A 13,381-nucleotide genomic window follows, 5' to 3' on the forward strand; every position below is an offset into this window, starting at 1 on the left:
GAGCTCCTTCACTTCTACAAAAAAATAGCATCTAAACTTGATGAATGACCAATTCTGTCAGCTGTAATTAAACATTGTCTCATTTATTATTCCAAAATACAAAACACAGAAAGCATCTGGTTTGCACTGTAGCACGTAATATATGGCACACTGCAACAATCAGCAAAATAGGTCAACTCATAGCTATAGAAGTGGACCATGAGCGGACATAAACATGAACTACTGTAAGTAACATTACGGCTCAGACCACCACCACCACCACCACAGAATGTTGTCATAGTCGTACCCAACATAAATAAGCCACCAGAGGTTTGCAAATAATTTAAAGTGGCACCTTTTGAAATGAATGTCATGTGCACGTTTATCATTGTATAAAAATAGATCTCTTGTGAATTACAGCAGTTGAGTCAAGCCAGGGGACATTTTATGAAGCGGTTAGCAGGAACAAGACCTGAGTGGCATTGGCAGGAACTCCCTTCCTTCACAAAATGACTACTTATCATTGAAAAACAAACGTAAAACAAAATAACAATGATACCAGTCTTTGGTGTGATCCTCGACGAGAAAGCCATGTTTATCAGTTCCAAGTGGGATCATACCGATTCCATCCCGGAGGCGGGGCGATGTAAATCCTCCGACCTCTTGAAAAGAAACTGACAACCCCTCTGAAGCCTGTCCTTGGCACTCCAGACTTCAGGTCATCCATGAGTCCCAGGTTCTTTGCAAATACTTTAAAGCTGTCCTTGCTGGAGTACTGTAGGCGAAACGGCCCGGGACCATTGAGCTGTCCCTGCTTGACATCTTCAAACGTGACAATGGGAGCGCTGTAAACCTCCTTCTCAAAACTCTTTCTGTACGTCTCCTCCTTCAAGTAACTCAGGTCAAGCTTGGTGAAAGGCACAAACTGGGAGTTGAGTTTAATGTACCGCAGGTACTTGTCGTAAAACTGACCGAGACTCACACCCTGACGGCCAAATGTTAATGTCCGGGAGATCTCTGGTCGAATGCAAGCACGGTCGCGGCGCTGTGCGGGCTGGCGCATCCAGTCATCCCAGAAGGAGGCGGGCCACTTGGGCTCCAGCTCCTCCCACACCTCCTTGAGCAGCATCCAGCCCAGGCCAGGAAAGAAGTCCGTACGGTAGAGCAGACTGGCCGCCGCTGGATCCACAAAGCCCTCCCTGCCGTTGTCGTTCCAGGCTGACACACACCACAGTTTCGGGTCGGACTTCAGGAGTGGCAGCATGGCGCCGAAGTACTCAAAGAAGTCTGGCGCCACCTACAGGAGGACAGCATAAAAGGGAGTCAGTCCGTAAACGTTTGTTGCATACATAAATCAATACCTCAAGGTCGTCTTCCACAATGATGACGGCCGAATGATCCTTGAAAACTTGATTCAGAGCCCAGCGGTAATGTCTGGAAATCTTGTAGTACCCCTGAAACTTTTTGTGCTCTGGTGGCACGGCGATGTCTGACAAGTCCGGCTGCGTCAAATGAGTGACCCGACTTCCATAGGAGCGGATCACATCAGCAGTCTCTGCATGCCCGCAATCTTGGCTTACGATGATCGGGAATCGCTTCTCTGAGGGGCGGGTCTGCAGCAGTTTGTCCAAGCAGCGTCTCACAGAGACCCTGTTACAGGCAATGACCAGGATGGGGATGACAGGCTGGCGAGGCAGGACTTGCTTCAGCTTCTTCCCTTCGGGCCCCTGCCAGAGCGTTTGGTAGTTCTGGATCTGTGTCAGGATTTTATTTTGGATCTCCAGCTCGGCCTCAAACATGTCTGCCATGCGGAGCACGTCGCCCACCACATCATCGGTGGGGCTCTCGGGCTCTTCGTTCGTCCGGCCCCACAGCAGGTGCACCATTATGACGTTCCAGCTGAGGAACAGGAAGGCGCCACACACAATGAGTGCGCCTCGCTTGCGGAGCATGGCCCGGAAAGGCACAAAATGTCAGGGGAGGGCTCAGGAGGACACGGTCTTTTCTAGGAAGTCCTTGTTACAGACAGGAAGAGGCCCTGTGCATGATCTGAGACTGGGAACCACACCTGTAGCCGGTGGGCTACGCAGGTTTTAACATATCTCTGGAAAACTTAGTGTCACCTGCAACAAAGGAGGAAAGAATATGAGCTTGACTTCAATTGGCCACACCTTCACACTATGAAAGTGTCTGTGATTGATATCATATCCAGACACCCGTTGTCTGTACTGCTTGTCCTCATTAGGGTCATTTATATTGTGTACGAGATATTACTTCTAACTAGATTTGACGCGCTATTAGTTCTAATCATATCATTTAGACGCATTGCCCTTGTCAAATAGAGGAACAAAATACAATGGCACACTTGACACAAAACAAAACTGCCATTGAAGTGATATCACACGAGGGCGACACGTGACGCTATAGCTCGTGGGCATGACGTCACTCGGGACTTATGTGGCGATTCAGCCAACAGGTCACTGTTAAGTTTTGGAATGAAAGAGACGAATAAAGCAGCCTTTAGTCTCTTTACAACTCAAACATTAAATTCACCTGTAGCTGCCACACGCACAACTAGCACTATTTGCACTCATTTCATGACAAACCGCGTCAAAAACATGTTTGTATAATGTTGTAACATCGTTATTACAAAACACTTGGCTGCCTCGAGCAGAAATTAGCCCTTACCCGGAAAAGGTCGCCATTTCTTCCTCTTTTGCCCATTTCGTCCGACTGCCGCGACTTCCGAGGACGACAAGTTCAAGCAGGCTCGTCCTTCAACAAGTTATCTCGGCCTTAAGGGCAACTTTTCACCCTAAAAGATGACTTTTTCTTGCTTCTCGGAAGCCAACACACCTCCAAACGGCGGAGGGGACCGCCAGGCGACGACTTCCTGCTTGGAAAACAGACCGGAAGTCCCGCCTCTCTTGTCACCTTCAGACATTACGCAACATCTCCGCCTCGGAAATTCGCGCTTCCCCACAGCGGGAAAGTTGACAAGGAAGATAAAAGGGTCATATGTTTTACAATATGGGGTGCTTCTGGCTTGAATGACGTCCTGGGCGGATCGAGCCGTGACATCAATACTGCAAGGTCGGACAAATAGTCTTTTTGGACTATTTTTAAATGTAATTATAAATGTATTAATGTATATATTGCCACAAAAGGCCACTTAAAAATAAGCTAAACATATTAAACACAACACAAATGGGAAAAATAAAAGGGAAAGGAAAAGGGGAAAATATGTTTTTGCAGTGCACAAATCCTTCAAGTCAACCCTTCCCAACCCCCCTCCTCCCCACCTCAACAAACCTCAACTTTTAGTTTTTTAATTACTATACTTATCATTGAAAAACAAATTGAAAAAAAACAATGGCACCAGTCTGGGGTGATCCCCAACCAAAAGAAAAACTGACAACCCCTCTGGAGCCTGCCCTTAGCACTCCAGACTTCAGGTCATCCAGGAGTCCCAGGTTCTTATACTTTAATACTTAATAGCAAATACTTTAAGCTGTCCTTGTTGGAGTACTCTAGGTGAAACCACACAGGACCCTTGAGCTGTCTCTGGCTTTCTGACTCCAGCCCTTATACAGTATATTATACTGTATATTATACTGCATATTATTCTGTATATAATATACAGTATAGTTCACAGCATAGTTTGCCCCCCCATGGCCTGGCCCGATCAAAGGCTGTACCCTAGTCAACCTCTGCCAATGTTTGTCACGCTAACGCTACAGGCAACCTCCTGCTGAGAAGCCAATCCAGTTGAATGGAATGCAGGACGTGTTCCCATCAACTCCAGTTTAGGCCGTTTATTGATTCCGCCTGAGTTTTCCATCATGAACATCCTGATGAAACTCTCAATGAATTTGGCTAGACGTGAGTTACCAGGATACAATTTATCAATTTGTTTTCATGTGATGACCCTTCAACACTTTACAATCTTCTTCTTTCTCTTTGGGCTTTTACCTTCAGGGGTCAATCTCCTCCATCCAACCCTGTCTTCTCTCACACCAACTACCCTCATGTCCTCCTTGACTACATCTATAAACCTTCTCTTTACATGGCAGCAACCTCCTACCAATATATTGACTATCTCTCCTCTGGACATGTCCCAACCATCTCAGTCTGGCCCATAACTGACTTTATCTCCAAGGCCTCTAACATGGAATGTCCCTCTGATGGACTCCTTCCTGATCATATCCATCCTGGTCACTCCCAATAAGACTGCAGTAGTTAACGAGGAATGAACCTACCTAACCCTACTCATTAGTTCTTCAATAGTAACTATACTCTAAATGTATGTGCCTCAGACATTAGTTCCTCGGGAAGTACTGTGTACTTCAAGTGAGGCCCAAATTACTCCACCAGTCATTTCTTGAAGCAACAATAGTTGTTACTTAGCAGAGGTCTTGTCCTTTTCTAATGAATTCCCCAATGATTTCCTCTGTACAGCCAGCTAGTGTCATACTGTATTACGCATGTCATGTCACAAGTCCTTGCATCATATTCATATCAGAGATTTGAAAGACATCGTAATTGACAGAAGAACTTCTAAATAAATATAGGAACACATCATACTCTTGGATGTACAATCAATGATGCTCATTTTGAACGCTATCAATTCCACCAAGCAGTGCCACACATGAGGTATATTTCATCCTACTGCGGAGTTTATTCACTGAATTGCAGAAATAGTAGAAAACTCCCAGCATACAGTGTACACGGTCAAACACTAGATTCATTATTCTTCTTAACTCAAAGGTTAACTCAAAGGTTAACTCAAGGTTAACTCAAAGCTCCGACAGGTTTTCTTAAGTTGAACTTCAGTTTTACTGGCTGATCATGATGCGTTCACGTGTTATCAAAACAAAAGGGGACTACTTTCCATGGTGGATGGATAATATAAAGCACTACCTGAAAACAACCTGCAGTTTTAGTATTTTTCCTCATCCGGTTGGACAAAAATGTTAATAATTAAGAGCTGAAAGGGACATTTGTCAGCCCCCACTCTGCTTGTGCTGGTCGCTCATTTGCATGATTTAGTGTGTACTGTATACGTATGTGTGTGTACATCCTACAGTATACCATGGCTTTTAGGTCAGTGGGTAACACATCAAGCCGGAGCATGGAAGTCTTAGTCAGGCTTTCTACTCAATAAAATGCAAATATTTGTTACAAACAATTGCAATTTTAAGGCAGCTTGCTCGTTGAATCAACTAGAATGTTTTACAGCGTAGATGCATGATAAGGTTGTTGATATTTTCCCTCTATGTCATCATCGTAGTATTTCTCCTGATAGCCAATCCAGACTGCTCGCTGCTTTGCTTGCCGGGTTGAAGTCCAAAGGTGCAACACACAAAAACAATATGCTCACGTCCAAAGAGGAGAAATGTATGATCCAGTCCACTTGTTGTACAGGTGTACCTAATACTGTGGTTTTTCAATAAATAGGCAGGGTCACGCAGATTTCATTGCCGAGTTGTAGGAGCTCAGTGAGGTTTGTTTTTTGGTGTCCTTGGTCCAGAGTCTTTAGGGGGGTCGAGGTCTGAAGGAGGAGGGATTTCTCCATTCATCTAATAGAAAGAAAAAAACACAGATAAATATAGATTTGATGTCAATATTAGCATATTATATATATATTATATATATATATATATTATATAATATTGTGAACTGATTATGGGATGCACTCAATTGTAATCTGATGCATGTTCAAATGAAATAAAACTATTACCATTACCAATATTAGCATATTTTCTTACTGTATTTTGCTATGATGTCAACAAGGAGACAAGCAGATTAATATTTCGATGTAAAAATACGTCTTTGACAGTTTTTCCACATTCTATGACAGGAGTGTCCAAAGTGCCGCCTGGGGGACATATTCTAGTATCATCTAACAAGAAAATGGAAAAAAAACAGCAGCAAAAATTAGAATGAGTTAAGAAAACTAGGCCATTGAACGAGAAAATAAAGTTGAATTACCTATGATGCTTTTTCCACGTTTCTGACCTACAAATGTAGTTAGAATGTTGTAATCTCCTGTTTAACGATGCCAAAGTTTCACATCATGAGGTTTGCGCATTTGGACATGAGCCCTGAAAGAAGTTTGGGATGGCTCTGCAAGCTAAGTGCTCTGCTGCACGGTTTCATCTAAGATGTCCCCATGTGAGCATGATGTTTTAGCATGATGTTTTAGCATGATGTTTTAGCATGATGTTTTAGATGACGTTGTGATTTGTAGCGAGTAGGGAACAAGACTTTCAGCCAAAAGGAAAGGTATACAAAACTGTGGTGAGACCAGCCATGTTGTTTGGTCTAGACTAGACTAGAGACGGTGCCACAGAGGAAAAGACAGGAAGCAGAACTGGAGGTAGCAGAGATGAGGATGCTGAGGTTCTCATTGGGAGTGACCAGGATGGACAGGATCAGGAAGGAGTCCATCAGAGGGACATTCCATGATAGAGGCCTTGGAGATAAAGTCAGTTATGGGCCAGACTGAGATGGTTGGGACATGTCCAGAGGAGAGATAGTCAATATATTGACTATATATAAGGCCGCTTCTCTGTGACATGACAAAGAAACAGTTTTGCAACACCCTTTAAAAGCGAGTACTTTGAGCCATCCCAAACTTCTTTTATGATCCTGTTTCATGTTGATATGTGTATTTTAAAACTTTCTAAAAAGGTACACATATGAAGGTACACTGATATAAAGTGTACACACAGAGCCCAAAGGTACACTTATAAATTATCAATTAAAACTTCTCTCTAGCTGTGATTTATTAATTGACTTAACTTCTGACAAAATGTGATTAATCACGGTTAAATAATAGATTAACAACACTAGAATAAACTCATATTGAGTCAAAAATTGACAAAGATTATTTAAGAAGGAAACTGAAATATGTGGAAAAAACTACAAAAATTTGTGCGGAAGGAGTGAATTTTATGCTAATAATTGTTTTTTTCACCTATATCAGCAAGCAAAGATTGATTTTTTTTATTATGTGGCCTTTGGTGGAAAGCATTAGGACACCCCTTCTCTCTGAGATATGCTTTTTTATTATATGAAAGCTATAATCATCAAAATTATGAAGAAATACATACTCAAAATTTTAAAAAGTTAATTCTGTGTGCAGTGAATGTACAGGATAGAATTTCACTTTTTCAACTGAACTACGGAAAAAAATAATTAATTTTCAAATAATTCCCATTCATTGTGATGCACCTGTCGCTCGATGGACGAGATCAATATGGACCATATTATGTGACTTTATGATTATATGACTATATGACTATACCTGTACAGCACCGTCGGTGACGTCCGCCGTACCAGTGCGCCCTCTGGTGGTGCTGCACGGCATCGCCATCTTACGGAACACCGCTTGCGTCAACAGAAGTTTGAGGGACCAGCAGGTGTTCCCCAAAGTTGACCATCCGGCCCGCAAGTAGGACGCTTTCCAAACGTCACATGAGACCCGACAAGTGTCCCGGGTCAGAAACCGAACTTGACACGCGCGCGCATGTCGAAGCACCCCGTCGTGTTGTCGCGCTTCCCGGGGCCGCCCGGCGGTCACTGTGAGGCCGCGAGGCGCGGGAAGGCGAGCCGCCCCTTGCGGATGCCTCGACCCGACACCCCTGACGGCTTCACCCGCCGGGGAAGCGTTGAACCCCACGGCCAGCACGCACCTCTCTCCGGGCACAGACGCCCACACGCGAGCTCGACGTGACCGGGGGTGATCCGTCGACTGGTCGCGCCTGCGTCTGGAGGCCAGCGCCGGACTTAAGGCCGCGGTGGCCGTCCGCTTGGCGGGTGGATTCCTCGCCAAAAGCTTCCCTCGACACCGGAGCACCGAGGTCAGGGCAGAGGCGGAAGGCGTGGAGGCCATGCTGGTCAAAGTGTCCGCGCCTGTGGGGAGGGAAGGGGAGATGTGGGGTCTGGGTCCACCTGACTGACCGACTTGCCGTGGGAGTGGGAGGGGTTAGGGTGCTACCCACCCACGTGGGATGTTTGGGGCTTTCTGGTCAACATGTCAAATATAAAAACTATTTTACAATAAGGAATTTACAATAATTCGACACATTTTTTTCTCAATAGTTGACAATAGTTAATTGTACCTTTTGCTACAATATTGCATTTTATTTCTCAATATTTTGACTTAATTTTAGCTGTTCTATTGTTCATTTTACAAGCATTTCTACTTTTTGCTTGTAAAAATGATTCATTATTTTGGTGGTTGTTTACAATGTTAGGACTTTAAATAAAATGCAACTTTATGCTCTGTAAATGTTATTTTTCCTGACAATATTACCACTTTATTCTTGTACATTTACTGCAGATTGTTCCATTTTTGCTGCTGCAGTTGTTTTCTTGTTATATTATATTTTTAGAATTTGCCACAGGCCTTTATGTTTCAATCGTAATTTTTCTTTGTAATATTACGACTTTATTCTTGTAAAATTGTGCCTTTTGTTAATATTTTGACTTTTTGTTGTAAAAAAAGAACATTTTTTTTGTTTTCTAGTTTGAATTTTCCAACTATTTATATTTTTTTCTTGTAATTGTTCTTGTAAGTGACTTTAAAAAATCTTTCAACTGTCAACTCCATGCCACTAAAATGATGTTATTTTTCCTCATAATATGACAACTTCATTCCTGAAAATTTACTGCGGATTTGACAGTTTTGCTGCTGAAGCTGTTTCCTTGTTAAATTCTATTTTTAGAATGCGAAGCGGGCCAATCATTTTTCAATAATTCAGTAATTATTTTTCCTCGTGATATTATGTGTTAAAGTAAAATAGAGTAAAATTACAGCTAAATTGTTTCCATGTTTGCTGTTTTTAATTTTTCTAGTTTACTTTTTCTTGTAAATTTGGTTCTTATCAATTTCTTATCCTCCCATTTTTTTTTACATTTTCCACAACCTTTGTTTCAAAATATTTGATATATTATGACTTAAAAAAACTCTTTAATATTTCAACTTTACGACTAAGATGATGTTACTTTTCCTATTTACTACAATTCTCTACATTTTTTCCTCATAATATTTTGACGTTCTTCTTCCGTTCTACTTTGGAACGTTCTACTAGCCCTGGTTTAGAACCACAGATGAAGTTGTTTTGAAATGTCACAAACAAGACGGAGCCGCGTGTGAGTGCTTTTAGACAGAGGAGGGGTGCACAGAAGCACCCGAGGCTCGTTGAGAAGAGCGATAGACATTTAGCGATTTGTTGCTCGACCTCTAGCTAAATATAGCAAGAGCGATTCCCCCTGAATTCTACTTAGATCTTGGTGTGTTCTAATGTGGTTATGAGCGAGGGTCCAACAGGTGGCGCTAAATAAATGACCGTATGGCAAATGCAGGCACGGAGATCATTCTTTTTGTGGGTGTTTTGGTTATGACGGTTGTTCTGCACTCGATGCGTTCAGCTCTCTGTCAAAAGTAAAGCCAGCAGAAGAATCCAGACAAACGTGTCATAAAGCTCCAAACATTGTTCAACTGGTTTGGCCGGCCTGCAAGCAGAGAGTGAAACACAACCGGTGGTAAAATTCAGCCTCGGCTTGGTGAGTTGACAACACTGCAGTTGAAAGGTGGCTTCAAAAGCCATGCAGGTTGGCATCCACAAGGAAATGGAGGCGTCTGTGGATATTTGCCTTGAGGCTTTGACTCAACAAACAATATAATAACTTATTTCCTCTTTGGTCTTCTGCAGCTGTGACAATAGTGGCTGATGGCTAAAAAGCCAACAGGGTGAAATACAATCTATACACAAAGGGCGGCAATGTATTTGTGCTTTATTAGCTTAGTCCAAACTAATTTGACTTTAAAATGATATCTTTTTATTTTTGAAGTTACAACTTCATTCATTCATTTTCTACTGCTTATCCTCACAAGGGTTGCAGGGGTGCTGGAGCCTATCCCAGCTGTCTTGGGGCGAGAGGTGGGGTCCACCCTGGACTGGTGGCCAGCCAATCCCAGGGCACTCTCACATTCATACCTATGGACAATTTGGAGTGGCTAATTAACCTAGCATGTTTTTGGAATGTGGGAGGAAACCGGAGTACCCGGAGAAAAGCCACGCATGCACGGGGAGAACATGCAAACTCCACACAGAGATGGCCGAGGGTGGAATTGAACTCAGGTCTCCTAGCTGTGTGGCCACCGCGCTAACCAAAGTTACAACTTTTTAAAATAATTTTTGGTCAGTATTTTGAAATAACTTCTAAAAAATGTATTCTCTTAAAATTGCAATTTATTTCTCATTAGAATATAATTTTTGTCCTCTCGCTAAGTGTTTTTTTTAAACCAATATCATTTTATAATAAAACAATTGATAAGCGCTAAACATAACATGAACTAGCTGTTATTCACAAGTGCCCGCAAGGCCTGCTGGGTAGTCCAACGGCAACAACAATATGCTCAATGAACACCCGTCCTTGTTTACTTCTCTGTCGACAATCTCAAGCAAAAATGCGACAAACACAGAACGGTACCCAGCATGCCTTGTGGCACAACAATAGGAATACTTTTTAAATGTTTAAATGAAATACTTGTATTTTGGCTTTGTACCGTCTTTAAAACCCGTGTGTCAGGCAGGTCCGTCCACACACGACAGGCGGCTAGTGTATGAACAACACTTGGAGTGCATTGCTAGCATTGCTAGCATTGCTAGCATTGGGGGGTTCACAGTTGATGCAAAACGTACATTCGGTGCAACTTGAAGTCTTGGGGTCACACCCCCGGAGCGAACCCCCCCCCCGATGGCTGCGTCTGGTTGGCAGGTCGTTCGGGCCTCCGCGCCGCCCTGGGGATGATGATGAAGAGCAGAATCCCCACCAGCAGCAACGCCACGGCGATGGTGACCACGGTCGCCACAGTGGCGTAGTAACACCGGTTGGAACGGAAAAACCTTCGCATGCGCCCTCGGACCCTGTTGGGAGGCCGGCCCACATCCACCACGGTAGCGGGCTCCATGCCCTGTTCTACGGCGGTGAGGCGCAGGTCCCCGGCGGGGGCGGCCTGGGCCTCCTGGCTCTTGTGCGGCAGCGTGAGGACGCCGTGCTTGGCGAGGCCCCCTGCGGGAGCGTTCTTCAGGAAGAGCTTGCCCTTGCTGCGCTTGAAGCGGATGGACTTCGCCCTCTGCATCTCCGGCGGGAGCCGACCGATGATGTCCTCGTTGTTGCCCAGCCGGGGCAGGTCCTGGCCGTGGGGGATGTCGGTCACCTCGCGGCACACGGGGCAGGTCAGCGTTTTGACCTCAGCCGAGGTGACGTTGATGCGAGCCAGACACTCCAGGCAGAAGGTGTGTCCGCAGGCCAGCAGCTTGGGCGTCCTGAAGATGTTATCGTAGGAGCAGAAGCAGATGGCGCACTCCGTCTCCTCCACGTCGTTCTCTGGCGGTCTGGCCTTCCTGTGGCGGTCCGTGTCGCCATCCTTCCTGACTCGTCTGATGGCCTCTGCGCTCCTCCCGCGCCGCCGCCTTTCCTCTTGGTGCCGCTCCGTCCTCCGTCCTCCTCTGGCCCCCGTCTCCGAGTCGATGCTCCTCGACCTCCTCACGTTGGCTGGCTGCGGCCTTCGGTTCTCCTTGTTATTCATCCGGGGCTTGACATTGGGGGCCGGCCTGGCGTCGTGGCTTCGACTCTGACGGGACCTGCGTCTCTCCCGGTCATCGCTCATGTTGGGCTGCGGCGTTCGATGCCGCTTAAGTCGAGTCTTTCCCGAAACAAACTGCGGGAAAATCAAACGAAAGAAGGAAATGAGCAGAGTGACAATGACATGGTTTATGTTTGTTTAATGCTTCTTTAATTACTAATGAGTAAACACGTTGGCTTCAACAAATGGCAATGAAGGAAATGAGTGGCTAGGATCTGCCAGAGTAACACTGACACGGTTTGTGTTTTTTGGACACGGGTTGTTTTTGAGGCGGCAATGCGGTACTATTTGCTTTGCGTGCCTTTCCGCATCGACGTCAGGGGAAGCCTTTTAAATGCAGATGATGGGGATTTTTACAGGCCCAAACCTCCAAAACAGCACTTTGTTGCTTTGAAACTAAAAAGCCACCTACAACAGGCACAGCTCTTTCCCCTGGCACGCAGCACAACCCAAAAAAAACAGAAAAAAAGGCATCATTTCTCAGCAATAAGTTAATAACACATTGTGTGTTGTTATGCTTTTCTTTCAATATATATTCAAACTTTGGTTTAAAACTTTAGTTTTCACCACTGTCACTGTCTGCCCATTTTTTCCATTGAGTGTGACTGCTAAATAAACAAATAAGCCGCCATGGGGCCAAAGGCAGTCGCTCATGGCACCAACTTAATAAAGGTGAAAAATATTATTAAACTCACGAGGATATATGGGAAGTCCAAATCAACCATATCTTCCATACAGTCTTCATTTATAATGATTTTTTAAAATATATTTTTGGATGACTGCAACAGATTAATTGGAGTTACATTATAATTTTTTTATTATTATTATATTTATTTATACTTTCATTATTTAAAAATAGCCTTGGAATGGTTTTAGCCTGTCTACAAAATAATAAAAATAAAAAGATGGGACATTTGGACAAAGTCTGAACGTTTTCAGATGTTTAATAATGAATTAATTCTGGAATTGGGTCACAAGTGCAAAGATGAGCAAAAGACACATTTGTGAATGAAGTAAAAAAATAAATAAAAATCTTACATACCCAATAAGGAAGTCTCACATCGCCAGGGAGGTTCCAACTATCCCAACGTGGAGCGGCGCACCCAAATTCATACCTGAAAAGGCTAAAAATCACCTTGGTGCCGAGTTGCTTCTCTGCAAGTGGTCTTCCTCTCCACTTCAGAGGCTTGCTCTCGTCTTGTTTTCTAATTATGGCACGGCGCCGCCTCCTTGGGACACGCCCCCCCACCTGCCACCTCTCGTCGGACCGGTCGGACCTGCTGGAGTGTGTGTTTTCTCTGCAGTGCAGCACAATCAGGTCTCAGAGAAGGCTGGTGTTTGCACACAGAACAGGTGCTTTTCTTACGTACAAGCAAACGCAAACCTTGACCTCCACCGGCCGGCCACCTCGCAATCTGACAGCTTTGATCCACGGCAGGAGGCTGACGGGTCACATGTTGCATACTTGTACAGGTAACGTCACGGGTGCGATAGAAATCAAGTCAGGGTACAGCATCATACCCGTCATACCTGACAAGACTTTACTTTAGCCTCCGCTCGACCCGAACGGCTCGCCATGCTCATGCGGGAATGTTGGCGATCAACATCTGAGGACCAAGATCAAAACAGACATGATGATGCAGAAGACATCACGGGATATCATAGCAACCCCCAGATGCCATGCATATACAGTGAAGAAAATAAGTATTTGAACACCCTGCTATTTTGCTATTTCTCCCA

General features: G+C 44.4%; 3 protein-coding genes across 3 annotated transcripts in view; 1 reads left to right on the forward strand and 2 right to left on the reverse strand.

Annotated features, from left to right (window-relative positions):
- Positions 1-13,381, forward strand: part of LOC131105616 (lysosomal thioesterase PPT2-A-like) — a 213,248-nt gene that overhangs the window by 177,490 nt on the left and 22,377 nt on the right. The gene's annotated exons all lie outside the window — the stretch shown is intronic.
- mgat1a (alpha-1,3-mannosyl-glycoprotein 2-beta-N-acetylglucosaminyltransferase a) lies at positions 65-2,898 on the reverse strand. The gene is made up of 3 exons (XM_058053290.2): positions 2,668-2,898; positions 1,341-2,102; positions 65-1,276 (listed from the first exon to the last, which is right to left on the reverse strand). Exons 2-3 carry the CDS (start codon positions 1,929-1,931, stop codon positions 578-580), a joined length of 1,290 nt encoding a protein of 429 aa, XP_057909273.2. The 5' UTR covers positions 1,932-2,102; positions 2,668-2,898; the 3' UTR covers positions 65-577.
- rnf183 (ring finger protein 183) lies at positions 7,049-13,153 on the reverse strand. Its single transcript, XM_078790661.1, has 4 exons — positions 13,012-13,153; positions 12,684-12,939; positions 10,695-11,716; positions 7,049-7,896 (listed from the first exon to the last, which is right to left on the reverse strand). The coding sequence occupies exon 3, from the start codon at positions 11,663-11,665 to the stop codon at positions 10,721-10,723; it is 945 nt and encodes a 314-aa protein (XP_078646787.1). The 5' UTR covers positions 11,666-11,716; positions 12,684-12,939; positions 13,012-13,153; the 3' UTR covers positions 7,049-7,896; positions 10,695-10,720.

This window comes from Doryrhamphus excisus, linkage group LG5 (assembly GCF_037039965.1).
Source record: "Doryrhamphus excisus strain RoL-2023G ecotype Guam linkage group LG5, RoL_Dexc_Guam_v1.1, whole genome shotgun sequence".
Taxonomy (NCBI): Eukaryota; Metazoa; Chordata; class Actinopteri; order Syngnathiformes; family Syngnathidae; genus Doryrhamphus; species Doryrhamphus excisus.

What these genes read in the sequence shown, in the direction of transcription:
- mgat1a (XM_058053290.2), bottom strand. Translation starts at nt 1,931, where the DNA reads ATGCTCCGCAAGCGAGGCGCACTCATTGTGTGTGGCGCCTTCCTGTTC. An exon ending in TTGTGGAAGACGACCTTGAG is followed by an intron (nt 1,277 to 1,340) that starts GTATTGATTTAT and finishes GTCCTCCTGTAG; the next exon opens with GTGGCGCCAGACTTCTTTGA.
- rnf183 (XM_078790661.1), bottom strand. Translation starts at nt 11,665, where the DNA reads ATGAGCGATGACCGGGAGAGACGCAGGTCCCGTCAGAGTCGAAGCCAC.